The following is a 25,209-nucleotide window of genomic DNA, read 5'->3' on the forward strand; positions in this document are numbered from 1 at the left end:
AGAAAACGGAAATGCTTCGTAAACAATTTTCACCACTTTCAAAATAAGAGCCTGCACATAAATGGCAAACTGAGGAATTCATAACGGTCTATAACCAAAAGTTCAACATAGATGTCGAACTTTATTCAACTTAAAGTTTATATAACAGCCATCTGTATTAGCAAAAATGCTGAGTGGGCGAAATGTTTTCAAATTTAGTAAGGTGCTATGCTAAAAGTTAGCTCTGCTATTAGCGCATTATTAGTGGAAGCCTTTTTCAGGTTGAGCCTCTTTAGCTTGCTGGTTCTGAACAGATCTGCAGAATAAGTTCTAGACTGGATATTTCTCTTCGTTGACTCAGTGAGAAATGGACACAATGTCAAACTGTCAAGTTTATTTGCTCAAGGGAAAAACTTTTCGGCGGAAGATTTGCTTTAGTTAAAGAAAAGCTAATTGTTTGCTGTTTGAATGCTTTCAGTTGCATAAAGCTACATTATGTTTCTCTGGTCGTCAGTTGACGTCATTGATCTCGATGCGTAGCGATTCCTGTTTGATTGAATCGAAGATCATCTCCAGATCCTTCGGCCTGAAGAGAAAAAACAAACAAAAATGAACAAATTAAAGTGATGCAGTGAAAAACTGCACAGCTGATCTGCGCGACTCACTTGCACGCTCTCAGGTTGACGCAAATCGTTCTGACGTCATCAGTGGTCGTCAGCTCCTCAATCAGGATTCCAAGGTTACCGTTAATAAACTTACGGCACTGTGACTTTAGTAATCCAATCCCATCGCAGACGGATCTCAGTTTTGCTTTAATGGCCTGGAGAAACACAAATAAAGGAGAGTTTTTTCCTCTCCAGTGTCTCTGATGGGACTTTTTGCTGCATGCAGCCATTTTGAACTTTTACCTCCGCAGTGGAGTTTGAGCCAAGTTCTTTTTTCAACTTGTTCAAAGCCCATTTGCATCCCCAGCACATCCCTGGAAGCTAAAAACAAGAGTTGGAAAAATAAATGTTTAGAAAAAAAATCTAAATTTATTTCACCTCCTGCAGAATTAATCCAAGTTTTCATTTGAATCCGTTTTAAACCAATGAAATTGTAATGTTGGGTAGAAACTAGTCACATTAACTCACACTTACTTGTGTAACTTTTTGGAAAAGTTACTCTTAGAGTAAAATATCTGGGTACTCTACTCACTGTGAGAAACTTCACTGAATGAAGAAGAAGTCAGTTTTAAACAAAAAGTCACCAGAAACAAACAGACCTGCAGTTTTAGCAAAAGTTTCATATTGAAAAGTTTTTTTTCATCTGATTTTATTATTTTTGGAATATTATTCATATAAAATTATTTTCAGTTATTAGTTATTAAAGTAAAAAAATATGTTTTTCAAGAAAGTTTTTAAGATTAATCTAAAATTTTCCTTTTTTTATTTTTAGAAGATTTCTGAAAGAAATTAAAAAATTAAAAAAAACAATTCCTGCAAATTTTTTACTTTTGAAACTAATTAAAATCTTGTTCTTTTCTAGAAAATTTCTGAGGTTATTCTCAAATTTCTTGAGTTTATTCTAGCAACATGTTCAACTTTTCAAACTTTAAAAAGTTCTTGTTTTTTTTCTATTAAATCTCCAAGATCGATCTAAATAATTTAGTGTTTTGAAGCGAATTTTTGACTTTTCTGACTCAATAATCTTCTTATTTTTTATAGTATTCTGGCAGAAATTTCCTCCTTTTATTCAATCTGCAATGGTCCTGAGACGTCGTTGTAAATATTACATATTTTATTAGTTTGTGGTGGAAAAATTTGATCAGATTAACAAAATCATAATATATTACCTGATAATAAAAAAATATCCACTAAAATGGAACTAAAATCAGAAAGTATTTTGTAGCGTTTATGTTAAACAAAAGTTATAATTATTGAAGAGTGAATAAAAGTGAGAGAAAAATGTGTTTACATATTTTTGTAGCATTCTGTGGCGGTTTTAGCCAGAAGCTAACGCTATTTATCTTATTGGCTTTTTTTCTGGTTTAACAAAAAATTGCCTGTTTCAGTTGCATATGTTTTTAAAACTCCTTTATAATAGATACTATGGAAATTGGTAAAAATAACTAGCAGAATAATTTTAATAAGAAGAACAATTTTTTAAAATCCTTACCCCTTGTACATCAGGTTCTCCCAGCTCATCATCATCCATCCTGATCTTTACGCTTCTTCCCTGGATCATCCAGACTGTGAAGAGATTAAACAGTTTTATTAATGCAAACCTAATTGAATGCAAATTTTGAGAGAGAATCCGTACTTGAACATGCCAGAACGATGCACAGGAGGAATGAACGGTTCTCCATAGCTGACTGTCAGCTGAAACCTCTGGAGCAAAGTGGGTCCCCAGTATTTATGTCTGATGGAGGTGAAGGAGGTGGATGTGCATGAAAACAGTCATCAGCAGCAGACATCCGCCATGGTAACACCTGGAGGTGGAGGTGTTAGGATGGTGGTCTTTGTTATTTTAGTCGCTGCTGTGAAAGGAAATGAGGGCGTTGGTTTTTTATTCACTTATTATTAATCACTATCTTCATTTCTAAGCTCAAGAAGTCATTTAATAGACAAATATTTAAAATAAACTCTCCTGTTGGAAAATGTATCCTAGATTCACAAAGGAGCATTAACACAGATCCATCTGGCCACAAACAGTTTTATTCAATTCAAACATTTCTGCTGGTATTGAATCATCTCTGTTACAGTTTTTCTTTTACATATATTGTAAATATATTATTGTCTTTTAAAGAACAAATTAACATATTTACACTGCAAAAACACAAAATCTTACCAAATATTTTTAGTCTAGTTTCTTTTGCAAATATTTTATTACTCTCGAAATGTAACTTACTAGTAACATTTCAGAAATATATATGTTTGTTTAAAGTGAATAATTCCTGAATATTAACAAAAAATACTTTTTCTATTGGCAGATTATTTCACTTATAACATGAGAAAAATGTCTTGTTATGAATGAAATAATGGAACTAGCATTTATTATCACTATTAAGGAATTGTATAGATCTATATCTAGATGGATGGTTCATTGTGTCTTATTTCAAGATATTTGTACTAGAAACTAGAGCACAAATATTTGGTAAGACGTCGTGTTTTTGCAGAAAGATTAAAAAAAGAAAACAATAGGATTTCAATATTAATTGAAGAAGCTTTGTTGGAGACTCGCTGGATGAAAAGAAGCAAAATGTGACGTTTCCAGATAGACACAATTTAGGTGAGAATGTTGGTTAAAGTTCAGTTGGGTGAATGAGTCATCAGACATCTAATGGTGTCTGAGGTCAAGACACCATCAGCTAAAAATGTTATTAAAAATAAATAGTATGTGAGAAACTTATGGCTATTTATTCACGCTGAATGTCGATGCTCAATGCTTGTCTCTGTCTTTTTTTTTGGAGCCTTTCTTTGCACATTCTCCAAATCTACAGATTATGGATCTGGTCAAGTGTCTCTCAATGCAAGTGATCAAATCTTCTCAACAAGAAGCCTGGACGCCCGGCGGGATCCACCTGGATTTATTCATGATAACAGGATTTCTGCTGTTTGGAGCTGGCGGATTCCTGGCTTATCAACAAATTGGTGACGGACTTGACCAAACTAGCGAACAGTCAGACTGTCGGTGGGAACAGAGTTACATGTTGGATGTGGGTCGTGCTGAGACTCTAAAACTCACTGATGGGATGCAATCGATCTCAGAGGAGTTGCTAGCTTCGGTTCAGTGGAACAACCAAACTAATTTGAGTAATTGGGAACAGATAAATCGGAGAGTTTAGGGAAGATTGAAATTTATAATCTACCCGACCTCAGACATTCTGTATCTGAATTGTCTTTCCCATGTTGCCTTGGAAGGGCTGCATATTTCCAATCTCCTTGAAGAGTTGCAAACAAAACGCTCCTTCCCAGTTCACCTCCTCCTGTTATCCATGCAGCTGTGGAGCTGAGCGCTAACAGGAACATCCAGCCTTGGTAACAACATCTGATCGGACTTCTGTCGGGAGGCTGAGCAACGAGGTTTCATGGCCCTGTGATGTCACTTCCTTCACTTGTCTTTGTTTTGTCTGAATGTTGCCGTGTGCCCTAATGTGTCCGTTTCTCTTTTTTATTTTATTTTGTTAGAAACTGTGGAGTTCTCACTTTTAACCCAGAAAATGAATTAGAACAAACTTGGAATTCAGAGACTTTAGTTTATTAATCACTCTTTAGCTTATATTTTAGAAACTGTGGAGTACTCACTATTTAGATCAATATTAGATTAATTTTTAGATTATTATGCAATCCAGAAAAGGAATTGGGAGCGTGTTAACCCCCCCTCTAGTTTATTTACTTTAGATCAACATTAGATTCTTCTTTTCTTTTGCTCTTTCCTTTGGTTTGTTATTTTGTTTGTATTTCCTTTTAATTCCTGTAAATCATTTTGTATTGCCTTGTTGATGAAAATGTGCTCTAAATAAATTTACCTTTACCTTTAAATGATCCAGACTACAGAGACAGCAGTGGGAAAGTCTGTCAATGTTTTGACCAACGGCAATAGAATTAAAAAAATCATAAAGTGCTACATTTAGTTTGTCACATACAATGAAAACATAAATGTTAGACGGGTTGATAGGCAGAAATAACAAGAGACTCAGGCTGGGTAGCCATGGTAACGCTAACGCTAAGCTAGCAACCCTAGAGTAAATTATATTTTGATGGTTTAATGTCTGATTTAAAGTTTCTCCTTGTTGTGTTTCTTCTTGATGCCATTTGTTCTCCAATAGTGATCATTATTCTTACTCATTAGCAGAACAGCAGTGCAGAGGAAGTGACACGTATTGCAACACTTCATCATAAAGTACAAGAAGACTTGAGACTTCTAGACAATTTAGATCTCCTTCTAACGGCAGATGCAATATTACGTATGTGGGATGATATTTCTATAGAAAGGAAATAAAACTAAATCAGCAGAATCTATATTTTTTCACAGTTGTTTAAAACTTTTATTTATGAATCATGATTAAAATAATTTGTGGCCTTTTGCACACAAACTGCAAAACTCACCGTTTGAATCAGAGAAATAATGACTTTGCTCAGGCAGATATAAACCAGCAAGAAAGGCAGGAAGAATTTTGAATCTGTTAAGAATTTTTATAAAACAATAAATAAAAAAATAAAAGCAATGGTTGTGATGTATTTAAATTATTTAAAAGTTAGTTAGGAACGAGGCTATTGTTGTCATAGTAACTCCATAGCAACAGCCATGGCAGTTGGATACGGATACCTACCAAGATGGCTGCCAGTTACAAAGGTTGCAGAAATGTGACGTTTGCTGCATTATCAAAAATTGGAAATTTAATATTTTTGGAAAGTTTCTGAGTTTCAAAAGATGAAACTTTTGAAAGTCAGAAAATTTCTTATCTTCTGAAGATCAGTGATGAATTTCAAAATTTCTTCAGAAATGTACTCTTTTTTCCATCTGCAAAGAAACAAAGAAACGTCTTAAACTGGGGAAACTAAGATGGTGGCATCGTGTTCAGACTTCAGGCAGGAACTGCTGCTAAAGTTGGATCAACAAAGTATTAGGCAGAGAATGGAAAATTTTCTACACTCAAAAAAAGTTCCCACAGTGTTATAGTGTATAGAATTATACAAGTGATTAATTGAACTCAATTTAAAACAATGTTTTAACATAAGATGTGTAAAAAGTGAAGCACTGTGAATGTTTTCTCCTGATGCTCCCTACATTAGATGTTGCTAAGCGATGGAGTAAATCCATAAACAACTGGCTTCACAAACAGCTTTTCTATTTTCAGCGTTTTGAACAAGTTGCCAGCAACCTGCTTAAAATAGTTGGGAAGGGAAATTTTACTTCATCACCTGCTCTTTTCTCAAGTTTCTGTAAAAACTCAGTGGCCTTTGTGCGTCACAATACAAACTCTCACATTGTCAGTGTGTGAAAACAGGAAGCAACATCTGGGTTTCACTATATGAATATGTGTTATGTGAGTCAACTCTGCCACTATTAAAGGGGACCTCCTGATATTTCTATGTTCATTACATTTTGTGCACAAAATCATTCTTAGATGATGAGATTTTGAGCATTACTGTTACAGAAAATGGCTGTTGGCCGCCTTCATATGAATAATGAAGATTATTCATATGAAGATTATATTAATAATCTTCATATTATTCTTATGAATAATATGAAGATGCAGTTCATGTTTGAAAAGCAGAAGTAGAACCTCCAGCTGACCAAACGTTCCAGTGCTTTTTGAATGTGACTCAGCAATCGGGGGGGTTTTCAAACAGCTCATTTTCCAGACACCAAAAATATCAAACTACTGTCAGAAAATGGCTGGGTGTTTTTTAAAACTTTTTTAAACAAACCTCAGACTAAAACTGCAGTTCAACCCAGAAAACAGACCCAACCACGTCCCCCAGGTTCCCATAAATATTGGTGATACGTTGTACAAAACTCATGGTTAAAATTATTTAGTGTGAATTCCGTGCAAAACATTTTATTTCAGAGGGTTAGGGACTCATAAATGATTAGGATGCTCTGATATATCTTTAAAAAACTCAAAACGTTCAACAAACTGCAAAATTTATGATTAAACTTGCTAACATACGTTCTGTTTTAAACTCAACTTCGCTTGTGGCTTTTGTTGTTGTGTTGTGAAGTCAAGAGTTTAATTTAGACTCATTTTAAATGAAACTGTGTTGTTGATGAGTGAAGTTACTGGATTATTATATTTTATGAGTTCTTGTGGTCTGTTTGGTCCTGATGACACATTCGTGGTTCTGTCAGGTTCTCATTTCTTGAGTTGTTTCTGCTAGCTGATTGCAGCTTTAACTTTATAATAAAATGATTTTTTTTTTTTACCAAAAATGCCCCATATTTAATCAACATTGTGTTATTTTCCAATCAATCACTTAGTTGTGGATTTTATATATTTTTTTGCTTTTCTTGTTGGTTCTAGAGCAAGAATTTACTGCTTTTGTTCCAAATGATGCTACAAGCACTTTGTACAAAGTTCTGCTCTTTATTCCAGGTGAGAAATTAAACATGTACAAATGTCATACAATCCAACCTCACAATAAAACCTCTTCCACTGAGGCTTCTAGCGAGAAATTCATTGTTTTCTTACATGTTCAAAGTCACAACCAGCAAACCGAAGATCAGTCTTTAGAAAAGTTAGAAAAGTTTTGTTTGTTATGATGCTGTGAAAAGTTTTCACTCCCTTTCACAGATAAATTTTACTGTCACACAAAGATAACACGAATATAAACAAATTATAATTTAATTGGTAAAAGAAACTATCCAAACAACTTGACTTTGTGGAAAAGTTTTGCCCCATAAACAGGTTATTGTTAATAGAAAAAACAGAATACATTTTCACCAAAAAATCTTAGAAATTTCCTAGAACACATTTCGAAATTTCTGTTTGAAAAGCAGAACATTTTCCAGAAAAAATAAAATTTCAGAATCATCTCAGAAAACAAGGACATTTCTGAATTTCAAAAATAATAAATTTTAGACTTTTGAAATGTCCAAAAGTCACATTTATTTTTACTTCTGAAACTCAGGAATTTCAAGTTGTATTTTTTCCAAAACTTTGTGATCAATCTCAAAATTTGAGTTTACTAGAAAATTTTCAGCTTTTCAAACTTTAAAATCATGCATCTCCAACCTCTCCGTCGTCTTCCTCTTTGTTGTTTCTACCAGTAGTAACATTCGGTTTTTGATCATGCGTTTTGTGTGAAGCAGAAAAGGTGTAACCATTGCAGTTTTGCAAAATAAACCAATTACGATACGTCCAAAAACAAAACAAACTAAACTAACAAACAAACAAACAAACAAACAAACAAACAAACAAACAAACAAACAAACAAACACCTCATCCTGGCTCCAAAACTTTTTATTAAAAAATTAGGGAGTTTTTGTTTTATCCATTAAGTGAATTTACTTTTGAAATGTGGAATTGTGCAGTTATATGGTCAGGAGATTTAGCACATTTTTTCTCGTTGCTAAATCGCTACCATTATATTTTCAGGCTACATTTAGGATATCTTGATTCTGCTGGTCTGGCAGTAATTAGGGCTGAATGTGGCATTTATTTTGGTTGAAATGGGATTTTTTCCTCAAATGAAGTCTTCGTTTAAAGCATGTTTTGCTTGTATTTAATCAGACTAGCTTAGATGGGTATTTTTATTTACTTGATGATAAAAAATTGACACAAAAAGAGAAAAAAAGGCTGTAAGAGACAATAACTTTTCACAGCTTTATAGTTTAGATAACTTAAATCTTTGAAGAAAAATAACAAAAAACACAATAAACTGCAAGTTAAAATTAAAAATGAGTCATGTAGAAAATGTTTACAACCTAACAAGTAAAGTGGCAGATGAAAGGATAAAGATACTGCAGGAAACTACACTGGATATTTACTACAGGTTACCATTTTTCCTTTTACAATATAGACTGGAGTTCTTGAACATTTTGTATTCTTGGATTTTGGTTGTTTTATGTGAAATCTTTATTTCTTCTAGCAGTCTAGATGTGTTTAAATATTTAGATAAATCCTTCATTTTTGGTCTTTTACAAGATCATACTGAGAGTATGTAGAACTACATTTTGATTTCTGTCAATAAGCTGTAAAAATGCCCAGCAGGTTACCGCATTGACTACTGTTGTTTACGTTAAAATCCAGGGCTTGTTGCAGATTCATGCAAAGACCAAATCAGTTTTCTTGCTTGTCTTTTTGCCTCCAATCATCCTAAATTATTAACAGAATGCCAGAAGACTGGCAGTAGTTTATGTCTCAATAAAATCTGTTGGCTCAAATGGTTTAGCTAACATGCAGTAATTAGATTTAGAATGAGTTTCACTGTTTGAGTTGCGTTACTATTATTGAAATGCAATTGTTTACCAGTTTACATTGGCTGAATTAACCTGGATGTCTGTGTACAACGTCTTTATCTTAATTATTACTAGCTACCTGTTACCATGTTCTGGACCAGTTAGCTCTGTTCATTTGACTCTTATTTGATCTAATTAGGCAGTATTTAAGTCTGTTCTTCATACTGTATGATAAAAATGCCTTTGTTTGTTAAATACTCAAAATTAGGTAAGCTAAGGGTTTCTATCTTAAAATGGAATTTTGGCGTAAAATTTTTGGGGGCTCGTCCGGGATCTCACTGAATCTATTACAATGTGAAAAATGCAACAATGTAACTGTTTCTAATTAATTTGGACACAGTAAGGGTCACATCATAAAATACTTTTTGGATTTAAGGACTGATTCTCATCTCTCTTTTTTTCAGTTTTACTGTTTCAGAGCCATTATAGAATAAATATAAGGTTTTGTTTGATGTTAAGAAGAGCTCAAACATAAATAAACAAATTCATAAACTTTTAGGACAAATCAAGGCATAAATGCTCATATTCTCTTATTGTAAAGAGACATGTTTGTTTTTGTACTGCTGTGTGGGTCAGTAACTGACATAGAAAACTACACTTAACATTCTTTACTTCTGTACAAATGCAACATTTATGTGGAAAATCCTGTAGTATAAAAGCATTGGGAACTAAACTATGTAAAAGAGGAATTCTGTTTATGTAATAAGAGCTTAAAAAATAATTTCAATAAGCAATTGTCTATGTCTTTACAATTTATGCTGTTTTCTTTTACATGAGCAATCGCTTATATTTAAATAATCTACAGAAAAACAAAACAAAAGCCACAGGCTCTATAAATTAAATGTAAAAAACAGTGACACAGTGATCTCCTGTCTCCTTGCAGTTTGTTGTCGCAGCATCTTCTTGAGCAGGACCGTTTGAGAAGGAGTTTTTTCTGAGTTTCTGGTGCAGAACCCATCAGTGCTTGATTAAACTCCATTTTGTGACGATGTGAGCGCCTCTCTTCCTGTTCCTTCGGTTCCTCCACCTCTTACATCCCAGTGGTTGATCCAGTCCGACTTTTTATCCCTGTCATGCTTTTGCAGCGTCTTTGTCTCAGATGATTTCCAGGACATCACAGGGGACGTAGCCTCTCTTCTTTCCAAACGCCACTCTGATGAAGCCGCCACGCTCGCCCTCACTGCTCACACAGATCTACAGCAGAGGAGAAATCATCATCAATTAATGGATGAAAAACATCTTAGGAGTATAGCAGCTGGTCTATTCTCTTACTGCATTGTGTCAAATTTACCTTTTATATCCCAGATTTGAAATGAGTGACAGTTGTCTGCTTTTGGACTGCAACAAACAATTATTTTAGTAAATGATTAATCGCTAGTCTGATGATTAATCAGATTTTTAAAATTCACTTAACCAGGTAAGCATTTTTTATACAATATTAAAAATACATTAAAGAAATAATTCAATTTCTTTCATAAAGAAATACACATTTAATTGCCTAAAATGCAACAACATAACTTTCATTTAGCAAACAATGCATCAAATGTGAAAAGCTCAACAATTTCTGCTTGACTTATCAATACATTGTAGGGCCAATCTGTTGATTATTTTTTGGATTAACTAATTAATAATTATATATTAATGTGAACCAGATGAAGCTAAAACTATAGAGGGTTCATGTTTACTGATGAATACCTTTTAGTTTTGTCTGAAAGGTCAAATGTATTTTTCTGTGCAGTTTTGGTTTAGTTCCTGCTCTGTGCTCCTTTTTTGGGTCTATGTACTCCAGTTAGCGATTAATCGATTACTAAATGATTGTTTTAATATTTGACTCATCATCATGAATCTAGCTTAATTAAATATTATTATAGAAGGAGAGGAAATGTGTAACATGATAATAAAACATGTTATTGCTCATCAGTTCCTGTTTTTTTCCTGTTTTTGTTTAAAATTCCTGTCAAAAATAGCCTGTCATCATTTTTGCTGCCAGGCTGTTTTTAACAAAAATCAGTTTCCCACAAGCTCATAAAAAACAATTTTACTTTTTTTTCAGCATTTATTAACTTCCATATCTCATTTTATTTCAATCAGATCATTCACTCAGCTGTCACTCTAAGTGAACTACATGAATTTGTCTTTAGCCGTGAAGCTTTTCTGTTCCTCCAAACACACCGAGTGTTTACCTTTATGGAACGGCCTGGTTTAAACTTCGACCCTGTTAATGAACACATGAATGTGCATGTCTGCTCTGAGCGTTTCTCCCCTGGGTCTGAGTGAATGGAAAAGAGAGTCAGAGGGTCACAGATTCATCTTGCTGAGTTGGTTTTATCCCCACTGGGCGCCTTTACTTTATGCGTACTCAGAGTCTTCGACACAACGGGTCCTGGGAAGCAAACAGACGCTGGTCTGAGATCTGCTAACAGCTGAGATGCTAATTTGATTAGATTAGATTCCTGAGAGGAAATGTCTGTTGACTCCAGATGAACTTTTCTGTGAACAAGTGTGTGCCAGAATAATTTACCCAAAGAGCCGTCGAATAATTTGAAGCTCCGGTTCTTAAACGTTGAGCTGTGACTCTGCATTCGACGTGAGCAATGTATGAAATTATGTCTGAATATTTACCAAATGCATCTGTGCCTATCAAAGAGACCTAAAAAAGGAAAATAAATGTGTAGATAAAGGCTGCAGTTAACAATTATTAATCTAATATTCTGACGATTAATTGAATTAGAAAGGATGCATCTCCACCTAAAAACACTTCCAACAGGTAATGAGATTTTTTTCAGATTTGGCTAAATTACAGCCAAAACTGTAATTTATATACTTTCATTCATATAAGTTCATATACTCCAGTTAATCAATTACTAAAATAGTTTATTATATCAATAATCAATTCATCACAATTGATCTGATCAATCGTTTCAGCTCTTTCTGAAAGTAAAAGGTATTTTAGTTATCGATTAATCTATTATTCTGACGATTAATCGGATATAAATATTCAGTTAACGACTTAAACCTTTTTATACAATGTTAGAATTATATCAAAAACATCAAATAAATTATTTAAATAAGGTTGAGACAAAAACATCAGACTAAAGATTTTTATCACCCATTTTCTGGTAGAAAGAGAAAAAAGAAAAATGAAAAGTCATGCAAATGGAAATTGTTGAACTGGATTTAATTTATCATCTGATTAATTGATTTATTGCAACAAGCCTAATTTTATGATGTCCATTTCTTAGTTTACTTATTTCTTCAATACATTTTTATAATTTGAAAAATGTTTAAAATCAGTAAAATGCCACAAAATAATGTTTTTCTCATATTATAGTTTATAATGTTCTGGTCCACTGGTAGATTAATTCTCATCTCTAGAACTTTTTCATCACTATTAAGCCATTATTGACTAAAAACAAACTAAAACGTTACTCGGTTAGTTTTGCCTTATTTTAAGATATTTATTTCAGAAATTAGACCAAAAATATTTTGTACGATTTGTGTTTTTGCTGCTAAAACAAGAAGAAGATTCTGTTGTGAATACCCCGCTGGAGGGCTGTGGGGTAATTAGCTGCAGTACCTGCCCCTCCTTCAGAGTGAGCTGCCCTTGCTCTTTGCAGCCGATGAATGTCCTGTTGCACCTGAACACCTGATCTCCCCCCTGCAGCTCATGAGCAAAGGCTGCTGGGAAATAACCGATCCTGTCCTCAATCACTCCCTAAAACACAAAAGACAGACGTCCATCAAGCTAAAGCGAAACATCAGGAAGGTGTGCAGAGCTTTAATCTGCGCCTGCAGACGAAGTTAAAATGCATAATGTGTTTCCGTACGCTCTGCTGGAAACAGGCCGGCTCGCCCAGTTTGTCCCCTAATTCATCTCCGATGTGTTTAATGAATCCTGGAGAATTTTCAGCTCAATTTCCCCTTTATTATAAAGTTTATCTGTATTTATCTTTGATACGAACAAAGAATTAAAAATGTCAGAGCGACCGTTTGGAAAATGCAGCTTTGATTTCCTGCCTACCTTCCACCAGTCGTCGTTGGAATCATCTGCCAGCAATATTCTGTCTCCTGCTCTGTAAGGAGAAATACGGAGGAAGATTAGTGCCACCGCAGGAGAAAATAACCTCACTTTAATCTCAACATTCTGATTATTTTTCTCAGTATTCGTTTTTTTCTCAGAATTATTATTTTTTTCTGACAACTTTGTTTTCTTTGAGAATTCAAACTTTTTTGCAGAATTCAGATTTTTTTCTCAGAATTTAGTTTTTTTTTCAGAATTCTAATTTTTCATCCTAATTCTGATTTTTCTTCTCAAAATCATTTTTGTTTAAATTGCTTTTGCACCACAGAGCAAATCTAGTATTAAAACTTAAATCTACTAAATAAATCTGGTAACATGTTAAAGTGCAAGTTTACAAATCTTATATCATTATTATTTTCATATACTGATGACATAACTGACACAAAACTAACAATGTTTGGTGATTTATTTGAATTTTGACACAGAATCAGGATTCTGAAATTAAAATCAGAATTGTATTTATTTGTTGGATTTTGGGCCATGATCTCCTTCTGTAGAAAACAAAGACATAAATAAGAAAACTCACATAAACATGTTAAACCACTAGAGGGACCCGTTTCAGCATTTATCCCTAACAAACAGTGTCTGTATGATTTTGATCTCTAGTAAAAGAAAAATATCAGGTTTTACAGTAAAATGTGTCAAAAGTTTAACCACTACTTCCTCTAATCCTCTGAGGAAGAAACATTTTGCTCCACGGAGCAAAAATATTAAATATTACGAACAGATTAATTCTGGTTCCAGAATATAATTTCCTTTGTGACACTTTTTTTTTTTTTATAGTAAAATTTAGAAAATCATTTTTCTTCCACTATGCTGGTGTGTAAAAAATAAAATGATTGGCTGAAGATGTGGAAAGCTGAAGTTAGTTACAGTCTAAAAGGGAATTAAGTATAAAATATTAAAACCTGCAGATAAAATGGAAGAACTTCTTTCAGGATTTTGCTCATTTAAAATGCGTCATCATCACATGCTGAAAAAAAGACAATAGTGTAATTAGAGTCTGTGTTGGCAGCTGAAACTAATCAACAAACTAATTTTCTTACTTTAAATCAGAATGAAAATTAACCCCTTTGATTGGGGAAACTCTTTAGTTTGTCATTTAAAGCACTGATTTATTTCTGAGCTAAACGGGAGGAAAAACATGGAAAAACATGGAAAAGAGAAGAGCATCTTATCCGAGTTTCCTCAGGAGATTTCTGTGAGAACCGGAAACAAATTGATACTTCGACTCAAGGACTCATCTTTCCCGAAAGCCTATTTTAAAGTATCCTGCAGATCATGAGCAAAGAGCCGAAGCTTGGACAGAGCAGAACATCTGGACTCCATAGGAAGTCCTTTAAGAAGCTCTGCAGGAATGAAACAAAAAATGTTTCCCAAAAATACAAATAACCCACTAATACTCAGGTTTTTACAGGGCGGTCACTTTAAATCCAAATCCTCTCCTGCTGGCCACACCCCCAGCTCATTGTTTACACTCACATCTCCGAAAAGCAGAAGTGGAGCCTCCTGCACAACCAACAAAAATAAACACCACAAAAACACAAAATCTTACCAAATCATTTTGGTATTAAAATAAGTAAGAAATGCATATTAATAAATCATTTTCATTAATTTATTGCTTAAAATGCAGCTACATAACACTCCTTCAGTGTATGCTTGATAATCTGTAGTAAAGTATGCATGTACAGCTAAAAACAAACACTAAAAAACACTTTAATAATCCTTTTTTGCTTCATTTAACATCAATGCAATGTATGGCTGATTAATCTGTTCATACACTTTTTCAATTAACTAATTAATGACTGGATAACAAAAGGTGCTTAATATGAGATTTTCTTCAGAAAATCTGAACCAGGTGAAGCGAAACTTTCCCCTGGAAGAGTTCTGGATAGAAAATAATTACTGATAAAAAACATTGTTCATCTGAAATATTAAAAAGTTTACATTTTTGTTTGGTTTTGGCTTAATTATGGCTCTGACTGTGTAGGTTTTTGAGTATGTATAGTCCAGTTAACGATTAATCGGTTACTAAATGAGTTGAAGATTATTTCAATGAGCGATTAATCGTGATTAATCGGTTCTGACCTCCGTCACTACAGTTTCAGGGAATGTTTCTACCAACTTGTCACGTCTACATGCTGAAGCTTTTGACTATTTTTATTTGCAAAACAACCCAATGATGGAGAAGAAACTGAAGACAAATAAATTAAAAGCTATTAAAATGTATTTTCTTCAGAATTATGTCTGATTTTGTTCTCATGGAAAATCTGAATACCATTCACATTACATAAGAGTCATTTTCAAAAGCTCCTTTTCCCCTGATTTATCTGTAATTCGTCTTTCTTTCACATCCTAAATTACAGCAGCATCTACTTCTGTTCTGGTCTGAAATATGCAACACTTTGTCAGTTTAATGGCAATAAATCATATTTGTATTAGGCTTCACACACGGTGCAGTCCATCTTAGTGAAATACCCTGATGGGGCTGTTAATGGAAGATCCTGGCATCGTTAATCTCATTCAGTTTAGATATAAAAAAAGACTGATTGGATATTAATACTTTCTACCATTTCTCCATCAGGTGTCATTAATGAGGTCACTCTGCACATCTGAGTCTTTGGATCATTTGTCTCATTTATAAATGTAAAATTTTACTGCTGAAAGTTATGTTATAAATCAGGGTTAAAAAGCAATAGAGCGCAAGAACAGAGGGAAATGCAGAAGTAACATAGAGCTGAAACGATTAATCGTGATTAATCGATTATTGAAATAATAATCAACTAATTTTGTAATCAATTAATCATTAACTGGAGTATACAGACTCAAAAAGGGTCATTTACTCAAAAAACAGAGAAGTATTTAAGCTAAAAATGTACAAAAATCACAGTGTTAGCTTCACCTGGTTCAGATTATATATAAAAAATCCCTACAGTTTATTGATAAATGAAGAAGAAAGGGAAGAGCTTTTCAAACGTGTGTTAATATTTTTTTAGCAGCAGATGAATCCTTTGCAACAAATGATCAAGCGAACACTAAAGGAACAATGAGTTATTGCATTTAGGCAATGAAATGTTTATTTTCTTATTGAAGAAAGGAATTTAATTATTTGTTGTCTTTTAGCATTTTTAATGCTTTTTAATATTTACAGTGGTTAAATGAAAATCTGAAAATGTGTCAATTTCCTTATCCGATTAATCGTCAGAATAATGAATAGTATAATCAGTTGCTAAAATAATAAATGAGGCTATTTTCAGCAGAGAAAGGTGAATCAAGGTACAAACCTCTAATCTATTAATTTATGAATAAACATGGAGGGAGTTATAAAGAAGAGGGAAAAAATCTGATTTTTGAGGATTTTACCATCTACTGAGAGGCATTCATGAAAACAATTTACCAGATTTTGAGCTCTAATTGATGGAAAAATGTTATTAATCGAGTAATTCTCCAAACTGAAACTGCTATATGTGAGAAGGAGAACAGATGAAAACTTAAATCTAGTTTCTTTGCGAAGTTGAATTGTTGGATCTGGAGAGGTGAAGCCGCTGTGCACAGCGAGTCTCAACCTTTTTATTTATTTCACATTTTCAACAACAAAGAAGATCAATGAGGTCAGAGTCAATCAGTCAGCAGCGTTTCACCCGCAGGTCTGGAGAGGTGCAGCTCTGGTGGATGCTGTGCTGTTTGCCTTAACTCTGTGTGTGTGTGTGTGTGTGTGTGTGTGTGTGTGTGTGTGTGTGTGTGTGTGTGCGTGCGTGTGTGTGTGTAGCGCAGACCTCATCTCCAGGTCGTGGCTCTCCTGGGCGCTGAAATCGTACAAGGCCACCAACGTGTTGAGCTTGAGCGGATCGTTGTGCAGCTGGATCTGATCCATCTGAACAGAACAGAAACACGGCTGAAGCCAAATATTTACATACACTATATTAAAAAACACAACATCAGTGACCGTCGTCAGAAAGACACTGTATGGAGCTCTGGTGGTGCCTAAAAAGCATATATTTTGGTGGTTTAATTTCCCCCCCAATAAACTGTGCTTAAATTACTTTTATATATAAATATATTTTTCAAATATAGCCATTTTTTGCTTTATGATTGGAATTTTTTTAAATTTAATTTTGAATGAAACAGTTTCCATATTGGAGTGGTCATCATAAATATCTTTTATTCTTCACATTTATGAAATAAAAATAATTTTAGTAACAGTAACTGACCCCAAAATAGGAAACATTTAGTCTGATTTAAAGTCAAAAAGTGAGAACAAACAATCTTTTCTATTCAATGTGTATAAATTATGGTTCTTATAAGTAACTAAAACTAATGAAATAACAAAAACCGAAAGCGAGAAAACATTTTTTGTTAACTGAAATACATAAAAAAGGTAATTAATAGGGAAAAAAATATAAGTAACTCAAACTTCAGGTGCATTTATAAAACATACTGAAATTATATATTTCTTCAATTTTGTGTTTATGAATTTATTAGCTGTTTGAATGGATTGGGGGATTTGTGTTAGCCGACAGTAAATTACGGCTCTCCATTCGCCAACGCTCGTCCACAAAACGACGTCAGCAAATGTTGGAAGAAAACACCAGTCAGTTGGTTGAAAACAGTTTTTAAATGTCGAGTATTTATTACCAATCCATGTAAACATAACCACAATAATACACTTGGAATTCTCCACCTAAAAATGAACCAAAATATTTTAAAAAACTAAATTACTATTTTAACTAATAAAGACTAAAATAAAAGTAAACAATATTTAACTTATAATAAGTAAAAAAACAAACTAAACCTAAGTAGACAAAAATTCACAACAAAAACACCAAAATTATTACAACCCTGATGTAAACATCTGGTTTCACCTGTAAATTAGACGTGCTGTAGAATACTTACGTTACTCTGCAGGTTTGGGAAAATAATTTGTTTCTGCTCAGTTTCTCTTCAAATCATCGATAAAAGTAATAATAATAATAAGAATTGGGTTTTCAGAGGGTTGCCATGTTTCTGCAACCCATCAATATGGAAACTCAATCTGCTGAGCAACAGCAGGAAAAAACTCATTTAATAAATGAGTTTTATTAAAATGTAGGGAATGTAATTGTGTTTTTCTCCAGCTGGACTTCAGACGGTGATGATAAAGTGAAACTGTTTGTAACGGTGGCAGGGAAACGAGCGCAGGGTCCAAAACGTGATACAGGCCTCCGTTACAGAACCGCCAGAACCACAACAACACTTCTGTGGAACAATTCAAATCAGATCAACTGAACTGCAGCGTTTCAAATACAGACATCCAGTGAAGTGAGAATGTTTTAAATATACAGCTGGAACAAAAAGTTTATATTCAGCACAAAATAGAAAATGTACATTTTTTATTGCTTCACATGAAATCACACTAAATGTTTGCTGTTTTGGGTCAATTAGGATTACTAAAATATTTATCTTTGCTAAATAATAAAATCCTTCTGAAGTTGCCATGACAACGAAGAGTCTTTGTAGGTGAAAGGTCAATGGCTGTTTATCCTTATACCTGTATGAAATCAGATTGTTGGTGAATGATTTGTCTATTATCACCATAATTACTAATGATTATGCTTTTTTTTTACCTTTTTAGTGGAAATATAAACGGTACTGTTTGCTAAGAAACGATGATTTCTGCAAAATCCACCATTGATGAAGAGAAAATCATTCCTGCAAGGACAGGAAAACCCATTCTGGTGAAGGTTTACAGACGGTTTCTGGGCTCGATACCCTGCAGAGCCTCCATCTGGTCCGCCAGCCTGAGCTAATGGACCGTCTGACCCGCTCCAGTCTGACCCGCTCCAGTCTGTCCGGGTCCAGTTTGACCCGCTCCAGACTGACCCGCTCCAGTCTGTCCGGGTCCAGTTTGACCCGCTCCAGTCTGACCCGCTCCAGTCTGTCCGGGTCCAGTTTGACCCGCTCCAGTCTGTCCGGGTCCAGTCTGACCCGCTCCAGTCTGACCCGCTCCAGTCTGTCCGGGTCCAGTTTGACCCGCTCCAGTTTGACCCGCTCCAGTCTGTCCGGGTCCAGTTTGACCCGCTCCAGTTTGACCCGCTCCAGTCTGACCCGCTCCAGTCTGACCCGCTCCAGTCTGACCCGCTCCAGTCTGACCCGCTCCAGTCTGACCCGCTCCAGTCTGACCCGCTCCAGTCTGACCCGCTCCAGTCTGTCCGGGTCCAGTCTGTCCGGGTCCAGTCTGTCCGGGTCCAGTCTGTCCGGGTCCAGTTTGACCCGCTCCAGTCTGTCCGGGTCCAGTCTGACCCGCTCCAGTCTGACCCGCTCCAGTCTGACCCGCTCCAGTCTGACCCGCTCCAGTTCGACCCGCTCCAGACTGACCCGCTCCAGTCTGTCCGGGTCCAGTCTGACCCGCTCCAGTCTGTCCGGGTCCAGTCTGACCCGCTCCACCTCCGGTACCGGTCGGCTGCTGAAGCGCCACATTGCACAACACGGAGCTCCAACCAAACTGTTTTCACATTTTATCACCTTAAAACCAACTTTCAGTGTTTTAATTGGGATTTCAGTGTTTATAGTTCAACTATGACAAGTTAATTTTTACAAATAAAAATGTGATTAGTGTTTCTAACCTATAAAACTGGCTCTAATTGGTTGCTTCTAGATATCACAGGAAGAAGGCAGAGCAGCTTGATTTTTTCACAAATTATCTGACTTTTCAACAAAAATCAGGAAAAATATTTTTTCATAAAAGTTACATATTGCAGCTTTAAAACGGTAACATAATTTCGCCCTGAAGGAGACGACAGAGACGACGGAGGCTAATGAAGCCGCTCCATGAAATATTCATGGCGGAGCTGCAGGAGGGGATCTCAGAGTTTAACCTTCTTCCTTTCTGCAGCATGAATTTTGCACCATCAGCACTGAATCCAGGCACAACAGCAGCAGCACAGAAAATGGCAGCAGGTCAAAGGTTGAAAGGTCAAGGTTTGTCTGCACTGCCACAGGGAAACAGTCACATCAGTTTGGGTTTGATTTGTTATAGAAAACTGAATTTCCCCCCCAGAATCTGGGGAAATTTAGCAGAGAATCACAGTTTGGTTGGAGGAAAGATTATTGGCCACGAGTAAATCCTCATAAAACCATAAAGTAGATGAAGAGCTTTCCAGATAAAGAGCTGAAAAATCTTTTCTTAGGAAGTAGTTTCTCACCGGTAAGTCATCAGCTTGTCTCTCTGGCAGGTACAAACACTCGGCTCCGTTCTGCATAACTGTGAAAACTAAGAAAACAAACAGAAAATGACTCACTGCAGAAATCTGAACTTTCAGCAGAGTGGAAAACTGCAGGAAAACGAGTTCCTGGAACAGGATCTCACCGTCATCGCTGTGTTTTCTCGACAACTCTTGCCTGCTGTTGTGAGCCACGACCTCCTCTGGGACGTTATCCAGATCGCTGGCCTACAAGTAATTAATCAATACAGAAACTGATCAGCTAGTGATCAACACTCATTGCCTGGGATTTAGTTGTAACATTTCTGATATTTAAAGAATACATTGGTACTGACAGGAAGGCATTCTTAAGTGCTGCCACAGATTCTTGATTTAGTTCTGGACTTTGACTGGGCCACTCTAACATCCCAATGAGTTTAAATTGTGGCCAATTCATGGATTTGTTTTATAGATAATAATTAAATAAGCTTGAAAAAATGATTAATTGACTCTAGATCATTTCTATTGTGATGATCAATTTTTTTGAAGATATTACTGTACAGGTATAACAGGAAAAAAAGTTCATTTTTGCCAAAAAAACTCAAAACTCTGAGATCAATCTCAGAAATTTTATAGGAAAAGAATTATAAATTTTTTAGCTCCAAAATTTGACGATTTATGAGAAAAAAATTTCAGAAACTTTCTAGAAGATTTCCTAAAAGTTTTCCTAAAATATTTCTAAGATTTTACTAGCAAATTTAAATTTTTTCAAGCTCAGAAATTTCTAGATAATTTTAGGTTTCTGAGATTTTTGGTAGAAAATTAACTCCTATTTTTTATTTTATTTTCTATCTAACCAATCTGTCAGCAGCCCCAATCTGTCAGCAGCCCCAATTAGACGAAAGAAACTTTAAATTTCTTTCAAAATAACATTTATGAAACTGTAATAAAAACTTAATTCTGTTAAGTAAGTAATTTACCCACTGTGTCACACCAGCTCTCCATTTGCCATTAAATATGGATAAAATACGTGTAAGTTAGTTCACCAAAGTCAGTGGTGGCCACATTTATGCTAGTATGCTAATCTGTGACTTCGCTAATTCAGAGCTAATTTTTAGCTTAACGCTTTAGTATTTTTGCAAACTTTGAAAACAATTAGTGCACCCAACTTTACCTAAGTAAATTTTTGCAGATAAATTTTAAAGCGCTAATTTATTTGACTGTTTTGTAGAATAAAGTTTGACATCAGTGTTTAAGGCCCAGCCAAGAATGGCTGAAAAGTCACCATGAGAGAACTTAAAAATATTCACAACTTCAATCAAAACCCGTCACAAAAAAGTAATTTAAGACAACAAGAACCATAAAACCCAAAATCCTGACATTAGGCAACTTCTGCATGCAGTTTGATGGACTAGATTATACTTAAGTGAATCAGTATAATTACACACCACACTTTTCAGATGTTTAGTTGTGCAAACCAACAAAAAAATAACTTTTCTTCAACGTCACGATTATGTCTGCTTGGTCCTATTGAATGCAATCAATGAAAATAATTGAAGGGTTTTTAGTTGCAATGTAACAAATAAAATAAGCAAAGGGGTGTGAATACTTTTACAAAGCACAATAAGTCAACAAGTGAAGTTTCAGAGCACTAAGTTTGCTAAAATGAATCTATTTTCTGTGCTGAACTGCAGATGGGAGTAAATGTGCCGTTTCCCAGTCTGCATTTGGAAGCTATTATCAGACTCCTGCTGAGAACACATTGTCTCTAAAGTCTCCACACACACACCCACACACACACACACACACACACACACACACACACACGCACACACACACACACACACACACACACGCACACACGCACACACACACACCCACGCATCTCTAACAGCTGCACAGGACATCGGATGACGGCTGAAACCCAGCAGCTTTCAGTCGTCATCATCCAGAGGCACGCGTCCAGATTCGGTTCACCTTACATTACGATATATACGGCATGAGAGCAGATTCAGCAAGCAGCTGCAAATCAGTGTGATTCATCTTCAGAGCGGTGACACTGCTGTTCGCAGTGACATCTTCCAGCAAGCCCGCCTGGGCCACACTGCCTTTATTGGTAGTGTTTGCAGCTCTGCAGCATACGGATCTATCTAAACCATCGTGTCTGCAAAATTTACATGAAGCCCAAACAAAAGTAATGGTCCCTTCACACCAGCTCTGTTTGATTCAAACTAACTCCAGTTTGTTTGTCTAGAAGGTTTGGTTCGTTTGGGGAGGTGTGAATGCGTAATGGAACTTCAAAAGAAGTCTGGCTTTGGTTGAAGTGAACTCTGGTGTGGAAACCGCTCCAAAAGCAGAAAGTAGACAACAACGCAGGGCATTCTGGGTAACACAACCAAAACAAACGTGCTAGCCTAGCGCTTGCAGGAGAAACTGTTTGTGGTCTTTAGCCAAACTCAAAAGAGAAATCCTCCAACGGCTAAAATCTGACAACATTTTTGTTTACGTTTTGTGAAACAGGAAGTTGGGCTCAGTGGCTTCTCTAGAGGTTTTTATATTGTTTCCTTCAGTGTTTCTTGGTGCAGCGCCCCCTCAGGCGAGGAGGGAAACAGGTTGCTTAAATGTGACGTATTATGTTTATAATTTAACTCATTTTTAGATAATGAGATTTGAGTCTGGTCAGTTCTGTTTCAGGTCGTCTTGTAACTTTAAATCCAAATAAGCTCCTGCTGGCAACGCTTCCCAAACTCAGTGTTTACACTCACAGATGGAGTTGGCTGCAAACAGATGAGCAAATATACTTTTTGTATTTCCAAACGGAAGCAAAAAAAATTATTTTTCATAATTTGTCCCCTTTAAATGGCTTGATTTATTTCAGCAAACTGCAGCAGATGAAAAATGTAACAAATGTTACAATTCTGGTCCCAAATCAAAGTGACAACACCCAAAACTCAAGATGTCACATAAATATTGGGTTCTTACCGAGTTTCTGTGAGGAGAATCTGAGCCGCTTGCCCTCTTGGCCTTTTGTGCCAGCGACGTCCCAAACCTCAGGGCTTCATACACTGGGTCCACCTTATTCCCACAAGCTGTGGAGCAAAACACAAGATACAAGATAAGCTGATGACCAAACAAAAATGAAGCTTTCATCTCGGCCAAGTGGTTTTTCCATAAAGACATAAACATTAAACAGCAGATAAACTCTACAGATTAGATACACAGCAGAGTTTAAACACACAGCTGAGTCTTCAAAACTTGTTCTCCAGAAACATTAGCACTGCTTCAACATATTTTCACTCAAGTAAAAGTAAACAGTAAAAAGTAGCCTTTTTATGAGTATTTGGTAAAACGTATACTCAGATACTGAGTAACTGATCAAACCATTAATCATTTAAAAATTACAGAATCAGACAGACCAAATTATAACGTTATGTAGAAATGTTGGTACTTTTAAGATCCAAATGTAAATAATTCATATAAATAACAATTACAAAATCAGGCAAAAGTAAAAACTTTAAATTTCTTTCAAAATAACATTTACGAAACTGTAATAAAAACTTAATTCTGTTAAGTAAGTAATTTACCCACTGTGTCCAGAAATTACGCTCAAGTAAGAATAGCTAGCAGTAGGTAAATAGCTACCTAGCTACATGGCTACCATTAGATATTTAGCTACATACACAGCTAGTAGCAGATAGACAGTTAGCTCGCTAGAAAGATAGCTAACCAGATTATTAATCCCATGTGGGAAATTGTTTCGCTACAGCAGGGACAACTAGAAAGTAAAAATCCTCCGAACAGTATTTTTTTTCTTCAAAACGTTGCTCAAGTAAATGTAACTGAGTAGATGTAACTAGTTACTTCCCAGCTCTGAGCATCAGATGTGTGAATCTCACCGATGGGCATGACTTCCTTAATGCAGCCGTACTGTTCCTGGTTCAGCAACGGAGAGCTGTAGTATCGGCGAAAACCTTTAGGCTGCAGAAGAGAAAAACAGTGAGTCAAAATATGTCTATATGACAAATCATAACCATTAAGAATAAAAATAAAAAATTACTGAAGCCTTGAAATATTTGGATTTTTGATAAAGTTTTGGAGAGATATTTTTATCCATAAAAAGTCGTGCATCTGTGCAGCAAATGCGACCCATTTTCTCACTTGAGAAAAGAAAAAAAGGCAGACTGAACTCATCAACTCTTTTAGTCACCGTTTATCAGCCTATAAAAATGCACAAATTAATAGAAATGCTGTGACAGCCACAAATAAAAGGCAGTTCAAGGGCAAACAGATGCCGGAGGGCGTGGCGCTCTTAACAAAACGATGTCAGACTCGGACGTCATGCTCAGCACACGGCCGCCCTGAGGCTAATCGTTTCTACAAACGCTCAGATTTACCACGATATTAAACGGAAAAATGTCACGGCTACAGTTTAAAAAGGAAAATCTATTTTGTCATTCCTACGGTTGAAACTTTGACGTGTATCCAGCTAGAAAAATGCTCAGAAAGTTTTACCATTTCTAACTATTCCTAGAAATAGTTTAAAATGAGAAATTCTTTTTAAAAATTCAGAATTGGTGGTTTTTCTGGGGAAAAAAAACACATTTTCTGAAGATGTTGGTTTTACGCATTTTGAAAGTTATATGACATCAAATCACAGGTCAGAACCAGAAACACCTAAAACCTTTGAAAGTATATAAACAAACATGTATAAATCACTTTTTTATTGCTATAATAAGCAGATTAGTTATTCTAAAAACTTTTGTCATACGAAAGAGAACTGCTCTAAAACCCTGCAAGACATGGACATAGAAATTTATCACAATATTTTATGGTATCAATGTGATAACAATAAAAAAATATAAAAATCTATTTATAGCTTTTTTAAATGTATTTTTAGATGTGACCGTACATAGCAAAATAAACACAAATGTTGCTGTTGAAAGACTTTCCCATTTTATACAGCCTTCTTCAGAATGCTTAAAAAAAGATATATATCACTAAACTTCAAAAAGTAACTCAATTTAA

At 35.3% G+C, this 25,209-nt stretch overlaps 3 protein-coding genes across 8 annotated transcripts in view; all 3 read right to left on the reverse strand.

Annotated features, from left to right (window-relative positions):
- Positions 1-358: 358 nt before the first annotated feature.
- Positions 359-5,189, reverse strand: nkl.4 (NK-lysin tandem duplicate 4). Of its 3 annotated transcripts, none has more exons than XM_044142450.1 (6): positions 5,070-5,187; positions 2,281-2,497; positions 2,137-2,210; positions 888-965; positions 645-799; positions 359-565 (listed from the first exon to the last, which is right to left on the reverse strand). In XM_044142450.1, the coding sequence occupies exons 2-6, from the start codon at positions 2,324-2,326 to the stop codon at positions 490-492; spliced, it is 429 nt and encodes a 142-aa protein (XP_043998385.1). In that variant the 5' UTR covers positions 2,327-2,497; positions 5,070-5,187; the 3' UTR covers positions 359-489. The 3 variants fall into 3 exon arrangements, with proteins under 3 accessions (XP_043998385.1, XP_043998386.1, XP_043998387.1); XM_044142451.1 differs by lacking the exon at positions 5,070-5,187 and adding an exon at positions 4,496-4,577; XM_044142452.1 differs by lacking the exon at positions 2,281-2,497 and having other exon boundaries at positions 5,070-5,189.
- Positions 5,190-7,035: 1,846 nt separating this feature from the next.
- stac (SH3 and cysteine rich domain) overlaps positions 7,036-25,209 on the reverse strand; it is a 35,634-nt gene continuing 17,460 nt past the window's right edge. For 2 of the 4 annotated variants that reach the window (XM_044142453.1, XM_044142456.1), the window contains 8 exons: positions 24,081-24,162; positions 23,167-23,273; positions 20,352-20,433; positions 20,188-20,255; positions 16,783-16,880; positions 12,947-12,998; positions 12,503-12,640; positions 7,051-10,119 (listed from right to left, as the gene is read on the reverse strand). In XM_044142453.1, coding sequence (XP_043998388.1) covers positions 10,021-10,119; positions 12,503-12,640; positions 12,947-12,998; positions 16,783-16,880; positions 20,188-20,255; positions 20,352-20,433; positions 23,167-23,273; positions 24,081-24,162 — 726 coding nt within the window. In that variant the 3' untranslated portion in view covers positions 7,051-10,020. Of the gene's footprint in view, positions 10,120-10,216; positions 10,264-12,502; positions 12,641-12,946; positions 12,999-16,782; positions 16,881-20,187; positions 20,256-20,351; positions 20,434-23,166; positions 23,274-24,080; positions 24,163-25,209 lie in introns of all 4 variants that reach the window. The other 2 variants (XM_044142455.1, XM_044142454.1) reach the window with 2 other exon arrangements.
- On the reverse strand, positions 16,890-20,180 carry LOC122845909 (apical junction molecule-like). Its single transcript, XM_044142457.1, has 2 exons — positions 18,610-20,180; positions 16,890-18,533 (listed from the first exon to the last, which is right to left on the reverse strand). The coding sequence occupies exon 1, from the start codon at positions 19,460-19,462 to the stop codon at positions 18,689-18,691; it is 774 nt and encodes a 257-aa protein (XP_043998392.1). The 5' UTR covers positions 19,463-20,180; the 3' UTR covers positions 16,890-18,533; positions 18,610-18,688.

This window comes from Gambusia affinis, linkage group LG16 (genome assembly GCF_019740435.1).
Source record: "Gambusia affinis linkage group LG16, SWU_Gaff_1.0, whole genome shotgun sequence".
In the NCBI taxonomy this organism is placed as follows: domain Eukaryota; kingdom Metazoa; phylum Chordata; class Actinopteri; order Cyprinodontiformes; family Poeciliidae; genus Gambusia; species Gambusia affinis.